Genomic DNA, 16,770 nt, shown 5'->3' with positions numbered 1-16,770 from the left:
TCTGTTCAGCTTCTCAGATATGATGCTGCCTTTCCTCCTGAATTGGAGAATGAGCACAAGGGAAAGCTGAACCACCTGACGGACAGTCCCGATTGCCCTTCTCACCCCATGACTGCCTTTCAGCTTCAAGGAGAACAGCAGGAGACCCAACAAAGAATCTCCTACATAATAATGCGCAATATGGGCCCTGTAAGCAATCATTTACTCATTGAACATTATATTTTAAGTGCCCTTGTTTAATAACTTTAGAGTGATTTTGATGGCTTGGAGGCCAAACAGCTACCTGCCCCCTAATGTTCCTTCCTCATCCTCTTTTTTTCAGTTTTGCAAACCTGGAAATAAAACAAATAGTCACAACCAGAAAATCCTCTGTTATATTTAATGCTGAAACAGTGGAGAAGTTGATTTTCCGCATAAAGGTTTGCTATCAAGTAAAAAATAAATAAGTTAACAGCTTAAAGGGGGGGAGCACAGGTGAGGATTTTGGGAGGGGTTAAAGTGCATTGGTATCAGGCTTATAGCCCTTAAAATTCAAATCCTGTCAATTCCGTGAACCAACTCTGACGATCCGGATTCTGAAAACGTAGCTACAACTGCCAGACTTGCGCAACAGCAGAAGATCCCACATGCTTTCACTACAGAGCAGTTCAGCCAAGAAAAATCATCCTCACAGACCACAGCAAACAATCTTACTGGACTGAGATGAGAGGGAATCGCATCCAAGCCCAGAGCCATTAAGTGAGGATTCACAATATTCCCCCCCATCAGTCAGTCCTAATCAAAAACGTATCTGCAAAGCCACAACACTTTCATCAGTGACCACTCTCTAAAGAGGGATCAAGACAATATTATCTTAGATAATCACACTCTAAACAGCATCTGTAGTACAAAACATCTGCAACCACAAAGTCAACGATGGCCATTTTGTTTTACACGGACGTTTCATTTGGCAGAAAACAGCATGGCGTTTGTGCTGAACTTCAAGTTGGAAAAGCAACTTAAGGCTCTGGTGAGCACTGGGGGGGTCAACCTTCCTCCAATATCATAGAAATAACACATGGAAGTAAAAAAAAACTTGTTTTCCATTTAATGAGATGGCAGTCAGAGAACTTCTTCTCTGCTCCACCCGCCACAGTTTCAAGTGATCAGACAACACATCGATCAGAATAATCCAGATTCCACCACAGAGCACAAAAACGTCCAGTCAAAAAGTTCTATTTTTCAATGTGAAAACCCATGCTCTGCCACCTCTTCAGGTGCTTACTTGGGCTTCAGAGTGTTGTCCCTCCACTGCGAAACACTTTTATGTTCACAGCTGTTCAAACAACGTCTGGACACTCTCCTTTGCAGGACACCATAGTGCCATAGACTTAACCTTCCCAGAGAGGAGGAGTTTGCATTGGGAGGGGGGAACCCCCACCCGTTTGGTCTGATCTTTCAGACAGAAGTGACAGTCCTCACTTTAGCTGATAAGGCCTGCTTAAACCTTCTCTTCAGGTCCTGCATGTTGGGTGACTTTGGTCTTGGGATGAGAGAGGTTCTTCTCTTCTCAGGCGTGCTGAGAGATGGCCGCTTGCAGACATCTTTACACAAGCTATGGAAAGCGTTGAAGACCTCCTTGTAGTTCTCGCTGACAGACACTTCGTGGAAAGTACAGCCCAACATGCTGGCCAGCTGGAGTCCATGTTGAGGTTCTACCTCTTTAATATGGAGGAGGTCAGCTTTGTTGGCAATGACCAACACAGGCACTTTGTTCCCGGGGTGTAGCTGCCTTATGTGCTGGTGGAAGTGACTGAGCAGTTCGTAACTCTTGTAATCTGTGATCGAAAAGACTATCACCACAGCATCTGCCCACCGAATGCATCTGTTTAGCTGTTCATTGCAGTCCAGAGTGTGTCCGTGGATCTGAAAAAGGGGATTGCAGGAAAGTTATGTGGTTGCAGAGGAAGAACACAAAGCAAATAGCTTGCAACCTTTACTGCACTTATGGGAGGGCAAGGGACATAGCATCCCTAAAACCTTCATTCACGTCCTTTCATAAAGTTTGTTGATCCAGCTGCAGGAGGGGGGAAACCTACACTGCTTTGAAATTTGCCATGTTCAAGTGGAAAACTGACCTGAGAAGTACTGTATTGGGAGGGACGGGACTTTGTGATGCCACAAAATGGGAAATTAACTGGCTAGACAGCTAGTCTGGGGAGGGCAGGGGGAGAGCAACAATATGAGCTGGAAACATTTAGAGTTGGAGAGCTGCCCAGTTCAGAAAGGCAAAAATTGACCTTATTCATGGCTATACATTCAGACTTTCCGTAACAGAAGATTAACTCCTAACAAATTTTAACAAATTCGGCTGCCAGTTCTGTGACTTTTTAAAGTTTCTATTGTGTCTTTATGAAACCAAAGTTTATTATGCTGCAGCAATAAAATGCCCCTCTAGATTTCCAACACACTTTGCTAGCACAATAAAAACCAAGTGTTCTTGCATCTGCCAAGGAACTGTTCTGAACACATTAGCAAGTCGATCTCTGTATAAGAAAACCAGCCCTCCCAAACAAGCCTTCTGTGTCTTGAAGTGGACAAAACTTTCATTGAAAGAGTGGATTGTTTTCTTTTGCTGCCAGGGGACTATATACAGAGCATATATCAAGGTCTGACTGTTTATAACACAAGGGACTACCTCTCCTGCTCTTAGCACCGAAATGGGCAACAGGAGAGGGTTCAGCTCGGCGGATTCAAGCTGCAGTCCAAGCGCACAAACTTTGGGTTTGATCCAGCCAACTTTTTAATTCACTTCCCCCAGTTCTCCTTTTTACAGCCCCTATTTCACATGGATTTAGGTGGGTAGCTGTGTTGGTCTGAAGTAACAGAACAAAATGGGAGTCCAAAGGCACCTTTAAGAACAACCAAGTTTTATTCAAGGTGTGAGCTTTTGTGTGCATGTTGTCTGCACAAGTTGTCTGCACAGGTCTCATGATTCCCAGCACACCCCTTTCGGTGCTGTCAAGGGATCCTTTCATTTTCACCAGTGGAAAAACTGATTGTATCCAGCCACATAGGCGCAAGGGCCAGTGAATTTAGTACTCCATAAACACGTAAGCAATCATGCTGCTGTAGCCAAAAAACAAAGCAGCATTTCAAATTGTGGGAGGTTCAAACTCACCTGTACGCCTGGCGTATCTTGGACTTGTATTGCGAGCATCTCTCCGTCAATTTCAATTTGCCTGCTGTACAGATTACCTAGCAACAGGAGTAAATTTCATCACTTTAAATTGAAATCAGATGTACAGATCAGCAGCTGCAACACGCACAATAGCTGTTAAGTGTAAACGCATTAACCTCCCACATATAGGACCAAATTAGCAACACAGAGATAACAGGGCCAAGACAGAGTGTGTTATGTGGGCTTACTTGTGAATTTTAACTGTAGAAGCAAGCTGGTAGTAATTTTAGGAGCAAAAGAGTTTATAACCAGTCTGAGACTTTTCTTTACAGGAAATCAAGGTATGCTCCAGCCAAAGTTAGAGTACTTGTGAGTTCAATTACTCCAATGCCAGAGGTAAGCATGGGTTGAACTCTCCTATTCATATAAATGGGTTGGATCCATTCAGCTTTTCCACTAGAGACAAAAGGAGGAAGGGAAGCTCCTTTGACCACCAGCACACACAAAAAGAAAAAGATTGTGCTGGAACTCAGGGGACCTGCATGGACAGGGGTTATTATAGCCAGGAGGAATACAGGATGCTACAGAGTGAAAAAGCTGGTTGGATCCAACTCAGTGGCCCCAGTCCAGCTGGAACATCCTCCACTCTTGGCCATATTCTTCACCATGAGGGCTTCTGCTTTAAAGTTCCCTGCTAGTTGGCCTGATGGTTTTAAGATGCCGAAGGGGATATGCTAACATGTTCCTATCTGAAGCATAAGGACTTCTGGGGGGACCATTTTTATACACCCATCATTTTCCCAGGTCAGTTGACTGACACAGGTCTGCTCAATTTCTCTGAAACTGGACATGGATTAAAAATAAAGAAACCTGTTGGCTGCATGAAGTAAAGGCGGGACAGGGGGTGTGGGGAGGGGGAAGGTTGGCATTAAAGGTAAACCTATGGCTCAGTAGTAAAGCATCTACGTTCAGTCCCTGGCATCTCCACTGAAGAAGATCAGCTGGTAGGTGAGGTGATGTGAAAGCTCTCTACCTGAGACCTTGAATAGCTGATGCCACTCGAAGTAGACAACCCTGACAGGGGCCCATTTCATACCCATTAGATCAGGGGTAGTCAAACTGTGGCCCTCCAGATGTCCATGGACTACAATTCCCAGGAGCCCCTGCCAGCGAATGCTGGCAGGGGGCTCCTGGGAATTGCAGTCCATGGACATCTGGAGGGCCACAGTTTGACTACCCCTGCATTAGATGATACACTTTAGAAGCAGATTTTCCAGTTCTGCACAGAAAAACCCAGCTGCAGAAACCCTGAATTATCCAAGGTGTGCAGAGTGGGCCCCAGATAGACCAGCAGTCCAGCTCAGAATCAGGAAGCTTTTGATAACCATGGCATTTTTATCTAAGAGATTTTTTTTTAAGTCTGTGTGACTGATTCCAGGTTATTTTTGATTAGCTACTAATCCGCGCGGATGAACGCCCTCTCCTAGTACACTTAGATTTGCATTCACTTCGAATACACTTAGAATACATTCACATATATTTGTAGGATTGGCCTCTGCACTGAACAGAACCAGAAATCTCTCTTCCTCGGGTACATACATTCGTATTTTGAAAGCTTGCCTTTCATAGTGCATAACAAAACACTTTGGCTTTACATCCAGATTTGTTTACACCGTTAGCCCTGATCGTACATCAAAACAGGAATGAAGTTAGGTTATGGGGTTTAAAACCAGTCCCATTCAACTAGAATTGATTGTATGGTCTGGGGCTGGGGTAGGAAGAGCCAGGCCAGAATGGAACACGAGGGAATGACTTTAAAAGCCCAAAAATGCCTGGGATCCAACTCCCCATAACAGCTTTCCCCCATCCAGGCCGCCCTGGTTAAAGCAAGGCACCACACGTATCCTTTTTGTTCTCTGGAGAGCACAATGAATAGCTCCTCTAACGCTGCCCACAACCTGGCAGGCACTGAGGTCCCAGGGCCTGAGAGCACAGTCCTATTGTATGGTTTAGTTTTCAGAGAGCGAAAAGAGCAGGCAGCTCATTGGTCAGAACGCACCACAAGGCAGAAGTATGAAAGTTACGGGCCAGCTCTTACCTGCATTGCGCTCGTAGTCCCCGATGAACCGCTTAGTGAGAAATCTCACCACCAGAGCTGCAAGGGACAGAAAAGGGGGGTCAGATTTAACATCCAGAGTCCTGCTTGGCACTAAAGGTTTCATCAAGCCAGTTCGCACAGCCCCAAGCGCAGGTGAGCCTGTCATCTCCTAACACCACGTCCCGCCCGGCAGCAACACCAAACAGACAAAGCTCAGGCGGGAGGCTGCAAGCCGAAGCACAACAGCTCAGAAGGGTGCTACACTTGGCCGTGCCAGGTTGAACTTCCAGGCTATCAAATGAAAGCCCCCCCCCCAATACTTCTTTCTTCCAGGGAAGGGACCAGCCTGGCAGCATGTGTCTAGACATAGTCCCCTTTCCACTGGCTAATGGAGACACTCACAAGCAAGCTTAATGTCAAATGGTGCTCAGGGGTGGCCCCCAACGTCAACCCTGCATAGGAATGGGGGTGGATGCCTGAGGCTCAGGAAGCCGCTGTCTGTCTTGGGGCTCATTGGTACAGGCGGCAGCAGGTAGCTCTTGCTCCCTTTCCAAGCAAAGCCGCTCTCCTCCCCACCCTCCACCCCCCCCCCCGCCACACCTGGCTGGCCCCGGGCAGAGTGGCTCCACGCAGGACTACGCCCTGGCAGAGACCCCCCCCCCTCCCCCGGGCTCATGGCTTCCGCACTCACCAGTCTTGCCCACACCGCTGGCTCCCAGCACGGCGATCTTGATGAGTCGGGGGCGGCCGGCGGGGCCCCCCAGGCCGCCGCTCTCTCCTCCTCCGCTGGTGGTGGGGCTTCCAGCCTGGGGGTATTCGGCGATGGTCCCCATGTTCTGGATGAGGCGCATCGCAGCTGCCCGGGGAGAGGCAAGCGTAGCCGCTGGAGGTCGCTCGGCGCCGGGAGGGAAAGAAGGGAGCCGGAGAGTCCGCGCCACCGACGCTCCAGGGAACCCACTGCTGCTCTGCGCCGCCCCAGCGCGCCGCCAGCGCTTTTCTGGCCGCTCAAGCGCCTCCTCCTCCGGCTTCCCGGGAAAAGCTCCTCCCTTCCCGCTCTCCCCCTGGGCGCAACCAATGGGGCCGCCTCCCTCGCCCTCCCTGCCGCTGGAGCAGCCTTGCCAACCGGGGAGGATCCTGGGGTCTTCTCTCCCGCCCCACTTCCGAGCAGCTGTCCGGACGGCTCGGAGGCTGAGAGCCCGGTTTAAGGACCTTCGGGGTCACCCGCTCCCCCGCCGTGCCCACAAACAAGCAGGAGCCGAGGCGCTCCTTAAGCAGGCTGGTTCCTGTTTGGGTTGCCCGAACTGGATTGAGGGTGGAGCCTGGGGCAGAGAGGGACCTCAGTCTCCAGGTGGGACCAGGGGATCTTCCGGTTTTACAGTGTATCTGCAGACTTAAGAGAGCAGCCCCCATCCCCGGAGAAAATGAATGCTTTAGGGGTCCCTCCCCACTCTAAATCCTGCCCACTCCCAGCTCCATCCCCAAAGACTCCAGGTATTTCCCAATCCAAAACTGGCAATCCCACTCAGTAGGGTGCAATGCCATAGACTCTACTTTCCAGGGTGTCCATTTAATTCAGGGGAACTGATCTCTGGAAAACACAGCAAAGTTAGCAGCAAAAACAAGAACCTGTGTAGGCTCAACACTTCAAATAAAGTTCATGCAGTAAAACTCATGAATTAGTGTTATTTCTGATTAGACCTTGTAACATGCAGCCTGACATATTAATAAACCTTTGCTCAACATGAAAGGGAGGCATCCAGAATCATCCCCAGATTACTGGCGAAGGGCTCATGGGACCTGAACTATGTATAACTATAACTATTAAAGCATGCCGATTTCTTCTGAAACAACCTGTGTGTTTCTGTAAGAAAGTATTTTATGGCCAGCCCTCTGACGCTTCAGGAAGATCACCAGCAGTCTACAACTGACATTTTTACTAATCAGAATCTCCTCTTCTGTCCTTCGCCAGGGCTTTGCTGTTTAGTTTTTGGCATCTGTTTTGATAGCCATCTAGATGGAGTACATACCAAGGGATTGATTCTAACAGGCACATTTTGAGCTGTGTCAAAATAATTTGTGCAATATAATATAGGGTGATGTGCAGTTGGGCACATGGGATTTCAGAAACAGCTGTGTTGTTCCTGTAAAAGGGGTAAATGAGAACAAGATAAAAAGAAATAGAAAGAGTAGATTAATTTCCTAATTACTAATTGCCTGTGTAGTCCAAGCCTGTTTAGTTGATTGATTGATACTGAGCTCTGCTTAAACAGTATATGGAGATATACAAATAGTAATACAAAACAGACACAGATAAGAAGAGGACAGATTATACAGCACTAACAACCATTTTTTTCAGAGGACAAACCCTAGTTACCAACATTACAATGGGAGGGGGGGAGGCTCAGCCACACTTTATTTGGAGGACAAGGAATCAATATTCAGGGGAAAGCTCTCACTCCATATAATGATGGGGAGTATTATTATTTATTTATTATTTTTATTTTTTGCCCTATTTCACAAGACCATTTACAGTAAAGTCACATCAAGGCAACATATCTGTAAACCGCCCGTTGCGCCGCGGGCGCCACGGACAAAATAAAACCGTAAGGGGTTCTGGGGCGGGATGTGTCCGGGATGAGGAAGGGTCCAGATTGGACCCTTCCTCATGACAGACAATCGGTCCCTCTGATTGGTCCCTCTGATTCCCAGCCCCAGGAACTGCGAGCCGCGCGTAGCGTGGCTCGCAGTTGCTCCAGGCCTGACGCGGCGAAGCGCCTCTCACCGCGTCAGGCCGCCGCCTGAGGGAGCCCCCGGCAGTCGCGCAGAGCGCGGCTGTCGGGGGCTCCCTGCCTGACGCGGCCTGACGCTTTCTGCCCTTCCTGCCCCTCTCTGACACGGAGCGGCTGCTGTCCCGGAAGCGTGGTGGGGCACATGGCGCTCGGGCTGGAGACTCACGGAAGCGGCGCCTGCAGGATCAGCTGCCGCCCACGCAGAAGAAGTTGGACCGCCGAGCCCCGCAGCCCGCCGCCGAGACGCTGACCGCCCCAAAGCCGGTGGGGCCGTCAGCCCAACAGTACAGCCGCTTCTGCTGCGCCGGCGCCGGTAGCTAAGTTCGCCGCCCCATCAGCGGCGCCGCCGGAGATGTCCGCCCCGCCCCTGACGCCCCATCGCCTCTTCCTGCTGCGATGATTTTGCTGCTGCCGCTGGCCCGAAGCCTCCTTCTCCTGCCCATCAGCCAGCCAGCCAAGCTCGGAGAAGAGCCTGAGGAGCTCGCTACGACCGGCCAGGGCAGCTGGAAGGACGAAACTAAGAGAGGGAGGGAGAATGCCTCCAAATGGCTCTCCGCTCTTCCTCCCTCCTACGCTTTAGGTAGGCTGCTCCACGGAGGGGGGGGGGGTTAACTGCTAGCGCCCATTGCATTTCAATCTGCAATGGGCTATATTTCTAGTATAGCAATAAAACTGTAAACCTATTAAATTCAATACAAAAGTCTAAAAACAGAATTCAGTCATCTATCCCATCTTCTCAAACTGGATAAGAAGGAGATTGGAGATGGGAAGATCTTCCCAGTTGTAGTTGACATATAAATGAAGGATTTTGCATGATTCAGGTGTTACTTTGGACCTTAGCCATAGGCCTTGTGAGGTGAGACAGAGTAGCCTTATTTTCCCATTCATTTCAAATCGCCTCCATTTACTTACACCTTCTTGTTTTCTCATACCCTCAACTTTCTTCTTTCCATCTTTCTAAGTTATTTATCACTTCCATCGACCTGCCCTATTCTCTTTTCCCCTGGCCTTTTTCTAGTTTCTTCTGGTTACAAAGGAGTGGAGGGTACAGTGGGTGGGGGGCTAACTTCTTTTAGGAAAGAACACTTAAAACAAAGAGCCTCTTGTGGTGCAGAGTGGTAAGGCAGCCATCTGAAAGCTCTGCCCATGAGGCTGGGAGTTCGATCCCAGCAGCCGGCTGAAGGTTGACTCAGCCTTCCATCCTTCCGAGGTCGGTAAAATGAGTACCCAGCTTGCTGGGGGGTAAACGGTAATGACTGGGGAAGGCACTGGCAAACCACCCCGAATTGAGTCTGCCATGAAAACGCTGGAGGGCGTCACCCCAAGGGTCAGACATGACTCGGTGCTTGCACAGGGGATACCTTTACCTTTACCTTTTACTTAAAACAAATTCTGGCTCATCCTTCCTATGTCCTTTCTTTTTTGACAGGGGGAGGCACTTCTAACTGTTCTATACAAACAAAACCATTAAACCAGGGTTTCTCAAACGGGGTTTTGTTTCTTGATAGGTTTCTTGATAGCCCTGGGAGGGCTTCCCAAATAGATAGGTTAATTTTTATATATTTTTAAAATTTGTTAAACATTTATTGGATGATATGACCATACATGGTCATGTTGACCTGCCTCCCCTCCCCAAATGGCCAATGATGGGCCTGTAGGGGGTGAGAAGGGGAGGGGCCTTGGTTGGGCATGTACACACCTATGCTTCCAGCTATATTCTGTACAATCGCAGCATTTCTAGAGTTTCTTGAAGCCTGAAGAATGTTTCCGGGGTTTCCCAATGATTAAAAAATTGAGGAAGGCTGTGTTAAACTAAGTCCAGGGCTGGCTACAACATCGCAGGACAGTTCCCCAGCTCACCTTGCTTACCCTGGTGTGGATCAGCTAACCGTGGGGCAAAGCTACTAATGGAGAAGGTATATTTGCTGCTTTGGCAGAAAGCTGTTTCATTCACGCAAATGTAGAATAAAAAGAAAAGGAGGAGCCAAGGCTGAGAAGAAATTAAATACAAAGGAAAACAACTTTGCTTTATACCAGTGAAGATGAGTTCGTCAGCGACATACAAGTTTATTGCAGGAGAGATAGGATCTTCATTATGAGAAGAAAGAAGGGTTTATGCACATTACACACAAACAAATAAGAGCTGGTTAGCTTCTCTAGCAGCCTAATAGCGGGCATATTTTCTCTTTCCACAAGAAAGACTGACTAATGTTCTGCAGCTACATTAAGATTTTATCTCTTCTTAAAGCTTTTGTGGGTTCCCCCTCCCTTCCAGTTTTCCTTCTTATATAACACACACATGCTGGGCCAAGGAGTGGTGTTTTCTTCTGCTCTAGGCAGCCCATGTGCCATTTTCATCTTGGTATTTATTTAATGCCTCTCCTCTCTGGCCAAGAGTATTTGGGGTAGGCTTTATATACTTAGAAGACTTGGGTTTTGTTTAAAGCATCAGCAGAAAAAAATGCCCCATGTTCCAAGAGCATAAAAATGCCCCCCCCCTTAATTTTTCCTAGTCTGTCTTCAAGGAGTTCAGCATGACAGGCATGGATCCTTTCTAGAGTTGCCAACTGGCTTAAGAAATTCCTGGAGACTCAGGGGGGGCAGGGTTGGGGGGGGAGAGGCACCTCAGCATAATGTAATACCATGGAGTCCACCCTCCAAAGCAGCCATTTTCTCCAGGTGAACTGGTCTCTATGGTCTGGAGATCAGTTGTAATTCCAAGAGATCTCCAAGGTAGCCTGGATGCTGTCAACCCTAATCCTTTCCCAGCCCCATTTTTATCCTCACAACCACCCTCTTGAGCTAAGTTTGGTTGAGGGACTGTTCAATCCAATTCAAGATTTAACCCTACAAATAATGCCAACAATAATGTGATGCAGGCTAAACAGCACTAACAGTGGGTACAAATTCAGAATTTATCAGTAATCTGGTGTCACCGTTTGCAGTAGAAGCCTTGCAGGTGACTCATTTGGACCTCGTTTCTTGTGGTCCTCAAAGTTGCTGGAGGAAATAGGGAACTACAACAAGTATGAATCAAAATCTATCACCTAAACCCAGAATCTGCTGGGTCCTGGGAACCAGCTGATATTAGAAAGCCAATTACCTACCTCTACCTGCTATAAAAGAGCCTCTTGTGGTGCAGAGTGGTAAGGTAGCATACATGCAGTCTGAAGCTCTGCCCATGAGGCTGGGAGTTCAATCCCAGCAGCCGGCTCAAGGTTGACTCAGCCTTCCATCCTTCCGAGGTCGGTAAACTGAGTACTCAGCTTGCTTGCTGGGGGGTAAACGGTAATGACTGGGGAAGGCACTGGCAAACCACCCCGTATTGAGTCTGCCATGAAAACGCTAGAGGGCGTCACCCCAAGGGTCAGACATGACCCGGTGTTTGCACAGGGGATACCTTTACCTTTGCCTTACCTGCTATAGAACTCTTAGATTTGCTGCATTTCCACGGCCTGGACAACCCTCTGTTAATGGAAGCCACCAGGTTGCTCTTCTCACTGTACTTGGAGTCAGAGCTTAGTGCCTTTGTATACATACCGAGGGGAGGGGACGGTACAAAGTAAGGTCCATCCTGGCCACTGGGAGATGGGGGAAGGATTGTCAGATCCAGGTTTGGAAGCTCCTGAAGATTTGTTGATGAGGCCTGGGGAGGCCAGGGACCTCAGCGGGGTACAATTTCATAGAATCCACCCTCCAGAGCATCCATTTTCTTCAAGTGATCTGGACTCTAGTCTGAAGATGAGCTATAATTCCAAGATAACTTCAGGTTTCACCTGGAGGCTGGCATCCCAGCTACAAAGGTAGCACAGTAGCTCTTAAATAAATACTATTAGAGTCATTAGGGGCATGTGTGAAATGAGTTTTCCATCATTCCCAGCATTTGCCCTCTCCTAAAATAAGTTCATCATTTCATGCCTGACCTGAGAATGAATCAGATCACACATTAAGGCTGTTTAAAATGGATAATATTTTTAAAAAATCAATTTAGTGCAGGTAGTCAAGAAGTCGCTACTTTAAAATCTATAATAAGGTCTGAAAAGGGGGGGGGGGGAAATACAGCAGGAGGTTTCAAACAGAATTTATGCCAAGAGGGGGAAAAACCCTCTTAGCAAGATGAAAACTGCAGAGGGAATGCATTTGAGGAAGAACTTGCTTCCTGCCAGAAGATATCAAGCAGACATTAAAAGCATTCCCCCCACCCCAGATAACTTCATTTTCTCATTCTAGTCTCTGCACAATAATCGTTTCCATATATAAGAGCCTTCCTTTGGTATGAAAAAGTATCAGAACCTAATCCCAACATTACCAGAACAAAGAGAAAGGCAAATCTCCTTATGTAGAGATATGGTGAAAACCTTCTCATAACTCTTTGAAAAGGGGCGGGCAGGGACATAAATAATGTGGCCATGGTGCTTCCAACATGCCATGGGTCCTGGTGGGACTACAGTCAAGAGTTATCCTTAATTCCTCTAAATTGAAACATATTAGAGATGGGCCAACCCTGATAATAGAGCCAAGATTCCCTCCCCCTCTCCACCATTTCCTAACCTCAGAGGTCCAGGAGAAGCTGCTATTTACTCCAGTGGAAGCTACATGTCATTTTCCCCATTGAAGTGAAGTGGTTCCCCAAGGCTATTTGAAATGTATAAAATAACTTGAAGGGGAGGTCTGCTGTAAACACCTTTTCCCTGCACACAGAGATCCTGCGAATGTTGAGGTTTTGTCATTTAAGTAGAGGTAGCCCACTGTGTCATTTGACCAAGATGATCTCGACCACAACTTTCTACTGACTAACTGAAGCCAAGTGGCCTTCTACATGTGGTTCTTTCTTATGAGACATGAGATAAACAAGGATGAAAAAACAATGACTAAAAATCTCAACTTGGAATAGGAGAGGCGAGACAAGGAAATTCAGTACAGAGGCTTAGTGCTGTTAACAATTAACATACAGTTTTTTGCTGGGCTCATTAATGTTTCAGTTGTCGACTCCTGGGTGCACAGAACACTTAGCTGTCAAGATTTATTTTGGAGGTGAGTATTGGCCTTCCCTTAGCCTCTGGATTTTCATGGCATAAACATGAGCTTCTCACAGAAATCACAATTTTTTAGCTGGTTTCCCTCAGAAACTGAGCCCTTTTCCCTCACTATGAATTTACTACTATGCTAACCTGCTTTCTCATAAAAGACAGGCTCTGAGATTTCCAGAGTCTCCCATGAAATGATTAGCATCCTTGCTGCTCTCCTCTGCGCCCTATCAGTTTCGTTCACATCCTTTTTGAAAAGTTCATTGTTTTTGCCTGTTGCTTACACAAAGTACATTCTCTGAAAAATCCAAAATCTCCTGGGGCAGGTTCTCTCCCACCTAACCCTCAGGAGAGACAAGGTCTACCTGAGCTGAGCTGACAGTGCAGCAGTTTTTTCTCTGTCATTCTCCCTCCTGTCTGGCTTCCCAGACTATCCATGGGCCCTGCTTGACAGTTAGCTGATCTGCACACAGTAAACAGGCAGACTGATGACTGAGAGAAAGGACCTCTGCCTGTCCATCACAGCCCCAATCTTCATCAGGCCTCTAAACACCTAGGAAGTACAGAGCTCCTAGAATACGGCTGTGAGCCGATCTGGGGCTATCCTGTGATAATCATAGAGTTGGAAGGGGCCATACAGGCCATCTAGTCCAACCCCCTGCTCAACGCAGGATCAGCCCTGAGCATCCTAAAGCATCCAAGAAAAGTGTGAATCCAACCTTTGCTTGAAGACTGCCAGTGAGGGGGAGCTCACCACCTCCTTAGGCAGCCTATTCCACTGCTGAACTAAACGTAATATGCAGTTAGGCCTAGTGAGGGACAATGATGAACCCAACAGAAAAGCCCTCTTCTGACCACTTAACCCTTTCAAGGACTTCTTCCATCTCTAAGAGAACTAGAATCTTTTCCTTTTTAAGCAAGCAAACTGTTATATTGTGGACTCTGAAAACCTCATTTATGTCCTACACTTAGTCAGTTGGGTGCATATTTCACAACTTGATTGAATGAGCGAATGGACCTAGAGATGCTAGTCTCCAGGTGGGACCTGGAGATCCCTGGAATTACAGTTCATCTCCAGACTAAAGAGATCAGTTCCCCTGGAGAAAATGGCTGCTTTGGAGGGTGGGCTGCAGTCCCTTCCCTCCCCAAATCTCGTCCACTCCTGGCTCTACCCCCAAAGTCTCCAGGTATTTCCCAACCCAGAGCTGGTAACCCTATATGGGTCTCTACAGCATGCATCTAATAGCCAAGGATGCCACCCACTCAGTGGAAGTCAAAATATCTGAGCAACAGAGCCACACAAGTTAATGGTTTATTTCTTTATTATATTAGATTTGTATGCTGCCACTCCTAGCACAGCCTGTTTCTTCAAACCCAGGGGAGCTACAAGTTTACAGAAAAATGGATGTCATAGAGGGAGCCCAAAGGATGCTGGTGAAAACTGGGCGATGGAGGCAAAATGGGGAAGCCCCAGGGGCAAGAAGACAAGGAAGAGCAAGCAGGGGAAGAGCAAAGTGGCACCAGAGCAGATGGAAGGAAAAAGGAGCCTGAAGCAAAGGGGGGGAAGTTTGGAGAGGGAAGGACATCCCCCTCCCTCGTATCCTTGGAGGCCCCCTGCAGATTCTGAGCCATGACTTGGAACATGGACGACACTAAGCCTCTCCCCCCACCCCAAATCACTTTGTTTATATTTCCTCTGCTGAGTCTACATATACGCTCCCATCTGAATCAAATATTAAAAATGTTTGATTATATTTTATGGTGTGTATTTGTTTATGGCTTAAAATTCTAATGAAATCTGCACAGCTGCCTCAGCCCTACGGATTCAGCATTTGTACAAGTCAGAAGCTTTCCTTTGAAGTTTTGACCCCTGTTCTGTGAACAGATGATGTGGAGTTGAAATCATATTTTAGCTGTATTCGGCTCTCACTGCTTTCTTCACTTAGAGAAGCAATTTGTGTAGATGCAGTTTGAGCTAGAACCTGCAGGCTGTAACAGCTTTGGGGATCAGCAGCCCATTTTGGAGTCGGGGTGAATACAGAAAGTACCATGTGCTTGGAGAACTGAATAGGCAGATCCAGATGGGGAGCCATGTTAGTCTGTCTGCAGCAGGGGAAAAGAGCAAGAGTCTAGTAGTACCTTAAGGTAAAGGTATCCCCTGTGCAAGCACCGAGTCATGTCTGACCCTTGGGGTGACGCCCTCCAGCATTTTCATGGCAGACTCAATACAGGGTGGTTTGCCAGTGCCTTCCCCAGTCATTACCGTTTTACCCCCCCAGCAGCAAGCTGGGTACTCATTTACCAACCTCAGAAGGATGGAAGGCTGAGTCAACCTTGAGCTGGCTGCTGGGATCGAACTCCCAACTTTATGGGCAGACAGCTTCAGAGAGCATTTCTGCCGCTTACCACTCTGTGCCACAAGAGGCTCTTATAGTAGTACCTTAAATACTCACAAAATTTGTAATAATATTGGGGGGCGGAATGTGTAGGCACAGTAATCCACATCTTACCAAGTCCAACTTTACTGTTGAAGGATATTAAATATTGGTTGACTTGTGGTAAAGTCTTAATATCCTGAAAATTAGCAGAGTGCCTGGTATGGGTACTAAGCACAGTGGGCTGAGTGCGTGCAGTGAGAAAACAACAAAGAAAAGTACATTCACAAAGGGAGTGCTTCACTTATATAGTAACTACTTATCAGAGAACTTAATTCTACATTCTTCAAGGTAAAGAGAAGGTTTCTGTTCTAATCCAAATAACTGGATGGAGAGAGACGCTTGAGGCATCACTGCATCCATGATGTTGCAGACTTGAGGAATGGAGGAGAAAGAGGGACCAAGACTCAGGAAACAGGAAATTGCCCTCTAGGGACAGGTCAGCGAGATTAAAGGTCAGCGGTCAGTGTTCCTATCTATCTCACAAACTTTATGGTAAAGACAGTTCCCGTTTAGAGTCCTGCACAGAGAGCTGTTTCCAACAACTGTTAGGAGAAAAACTTGCTTGCAATGTTCCAGAAGTTAAAGCACAAACAAGAACCAGTATATTACTTGTTTCCACAAACTTCTCCGGTGTGCATGCAGACTTACCATTGGACAAGCAGATGACTGGCCTCTACAACTCCTTGCCTCTTAGGAATGCGAATTCAGCAAAATGCTCTCGTTTTCCTTGCTAAACTGTGGATTGTTGTGCCCACATGGGTTTTCTCCCTCATATTGTTACATTCTGCCGTGTATTTGCTTTTTCTTGGGGTCTGTTGATTTTTGGAGGATCACAACATTTGCGCCAGTGGATGAGCTTTTGTAGTGATTCACGAAAGCTCTTCCCCAGCCACAGATCATATTAGTCCTTAACACACTCCTGGACACTTGCTCTTTTCTGTTATTCAGGCAATTGCTTACTCAAAGCTAAAATATTCAATGTTTTGTGAACAGATTGCGAGTAGCTGAAATCAGATTTCATCTGTGTTCAGCTCACATGGCTTTTTTCACTTCAGCATTCTTGATTTTAAAAAATGTGAAAGGAGGCAACTCCATCCCCATCCTAATGGAACAGTAACAAGCCAGTATTTAATGGGATTAAGGATACACAGTAATTGGGCACAGGGAAGCTTCAAACTGCATTGCATCAAGAATGCTTTGGTTCCCTCGGCCCTTCCTTAATTGTGATGAAATTGTTCCTGGGAGAAGGATGGAAGAG

At 47.1% G+C, this 16,770-nt stretch overlaps 1 protein-coding gene across 1 annotated transcript; it reads right to left on the bottom strand.

Moving 5' to 3' along the window:
- Nucleotides 1-363: 363 nt before the first annotated feature.
- Nucleotides 364-6,311, bottom strand: RASL11B (RAS like family 11 member B). Its single transcript, XM_077301992.1, has 4 exons — nt 5,950-6,311; nt 5,259-5,315; nt 3,161-3,237; nt 364-1,905 (listed from the first exon to the last, which is right to left on the bottom strand). The coding sequence occupies exons 1-4, from the start codon at nt 6,107-6,109 to the stop codon at nt 1,438-1,440; spliced, it is 762 nt and encodes a 253-aa protein (XP_077158107.1). The 5' UTR covers nt 6,110-6,311; the 3' UTR covers nt 364-1,437.
- Between the last annotated feature and the right edge of the window lie 10,459 nt (nt 6,312-16,770).

This window comes from Paroedura picta, chromosome 10 (assembly GCF_049243985.1).
Source record: "Paroedura picta isolate Pp20150507F chromosome 10, Ppicta_v3.0, whole genome shotgun sequence".
Taxonomy (NCBI): Eukaryota; Metazoa; Chordata; class Lepidosauria; order Squamata; family Gekkonidae; genus Paroedura; species Paroedura picta.
This window is presented reverse-complemented; position numbering and strand designations above follow the sequence as displayed.

Bases quoted from the DNA above. Each gene is read 5' to 3' on its own strand.
- RASL11B (XM_077301992.1), bottom strand. From the start codon at position 6,109: ATGCGCCTCATCCAGAACATGGGGACCATCGCCGAATACCCCCAGGCT. The intron at 3,238-5,258 runs GTAAGAGCTGGC...TCCTGTTGCTAG, and splicing joins GGACTACGAGCGCAATGCAG to GTAATCTGTACAGCAGGCAA. The intron at 1,906-3,160 runs GTGAGTTTGAAC...CCCCTTTTTCAG, and splicing joins AAGATACGCCAGGCGTACAG to ATCCACGGACACACTCTGGA.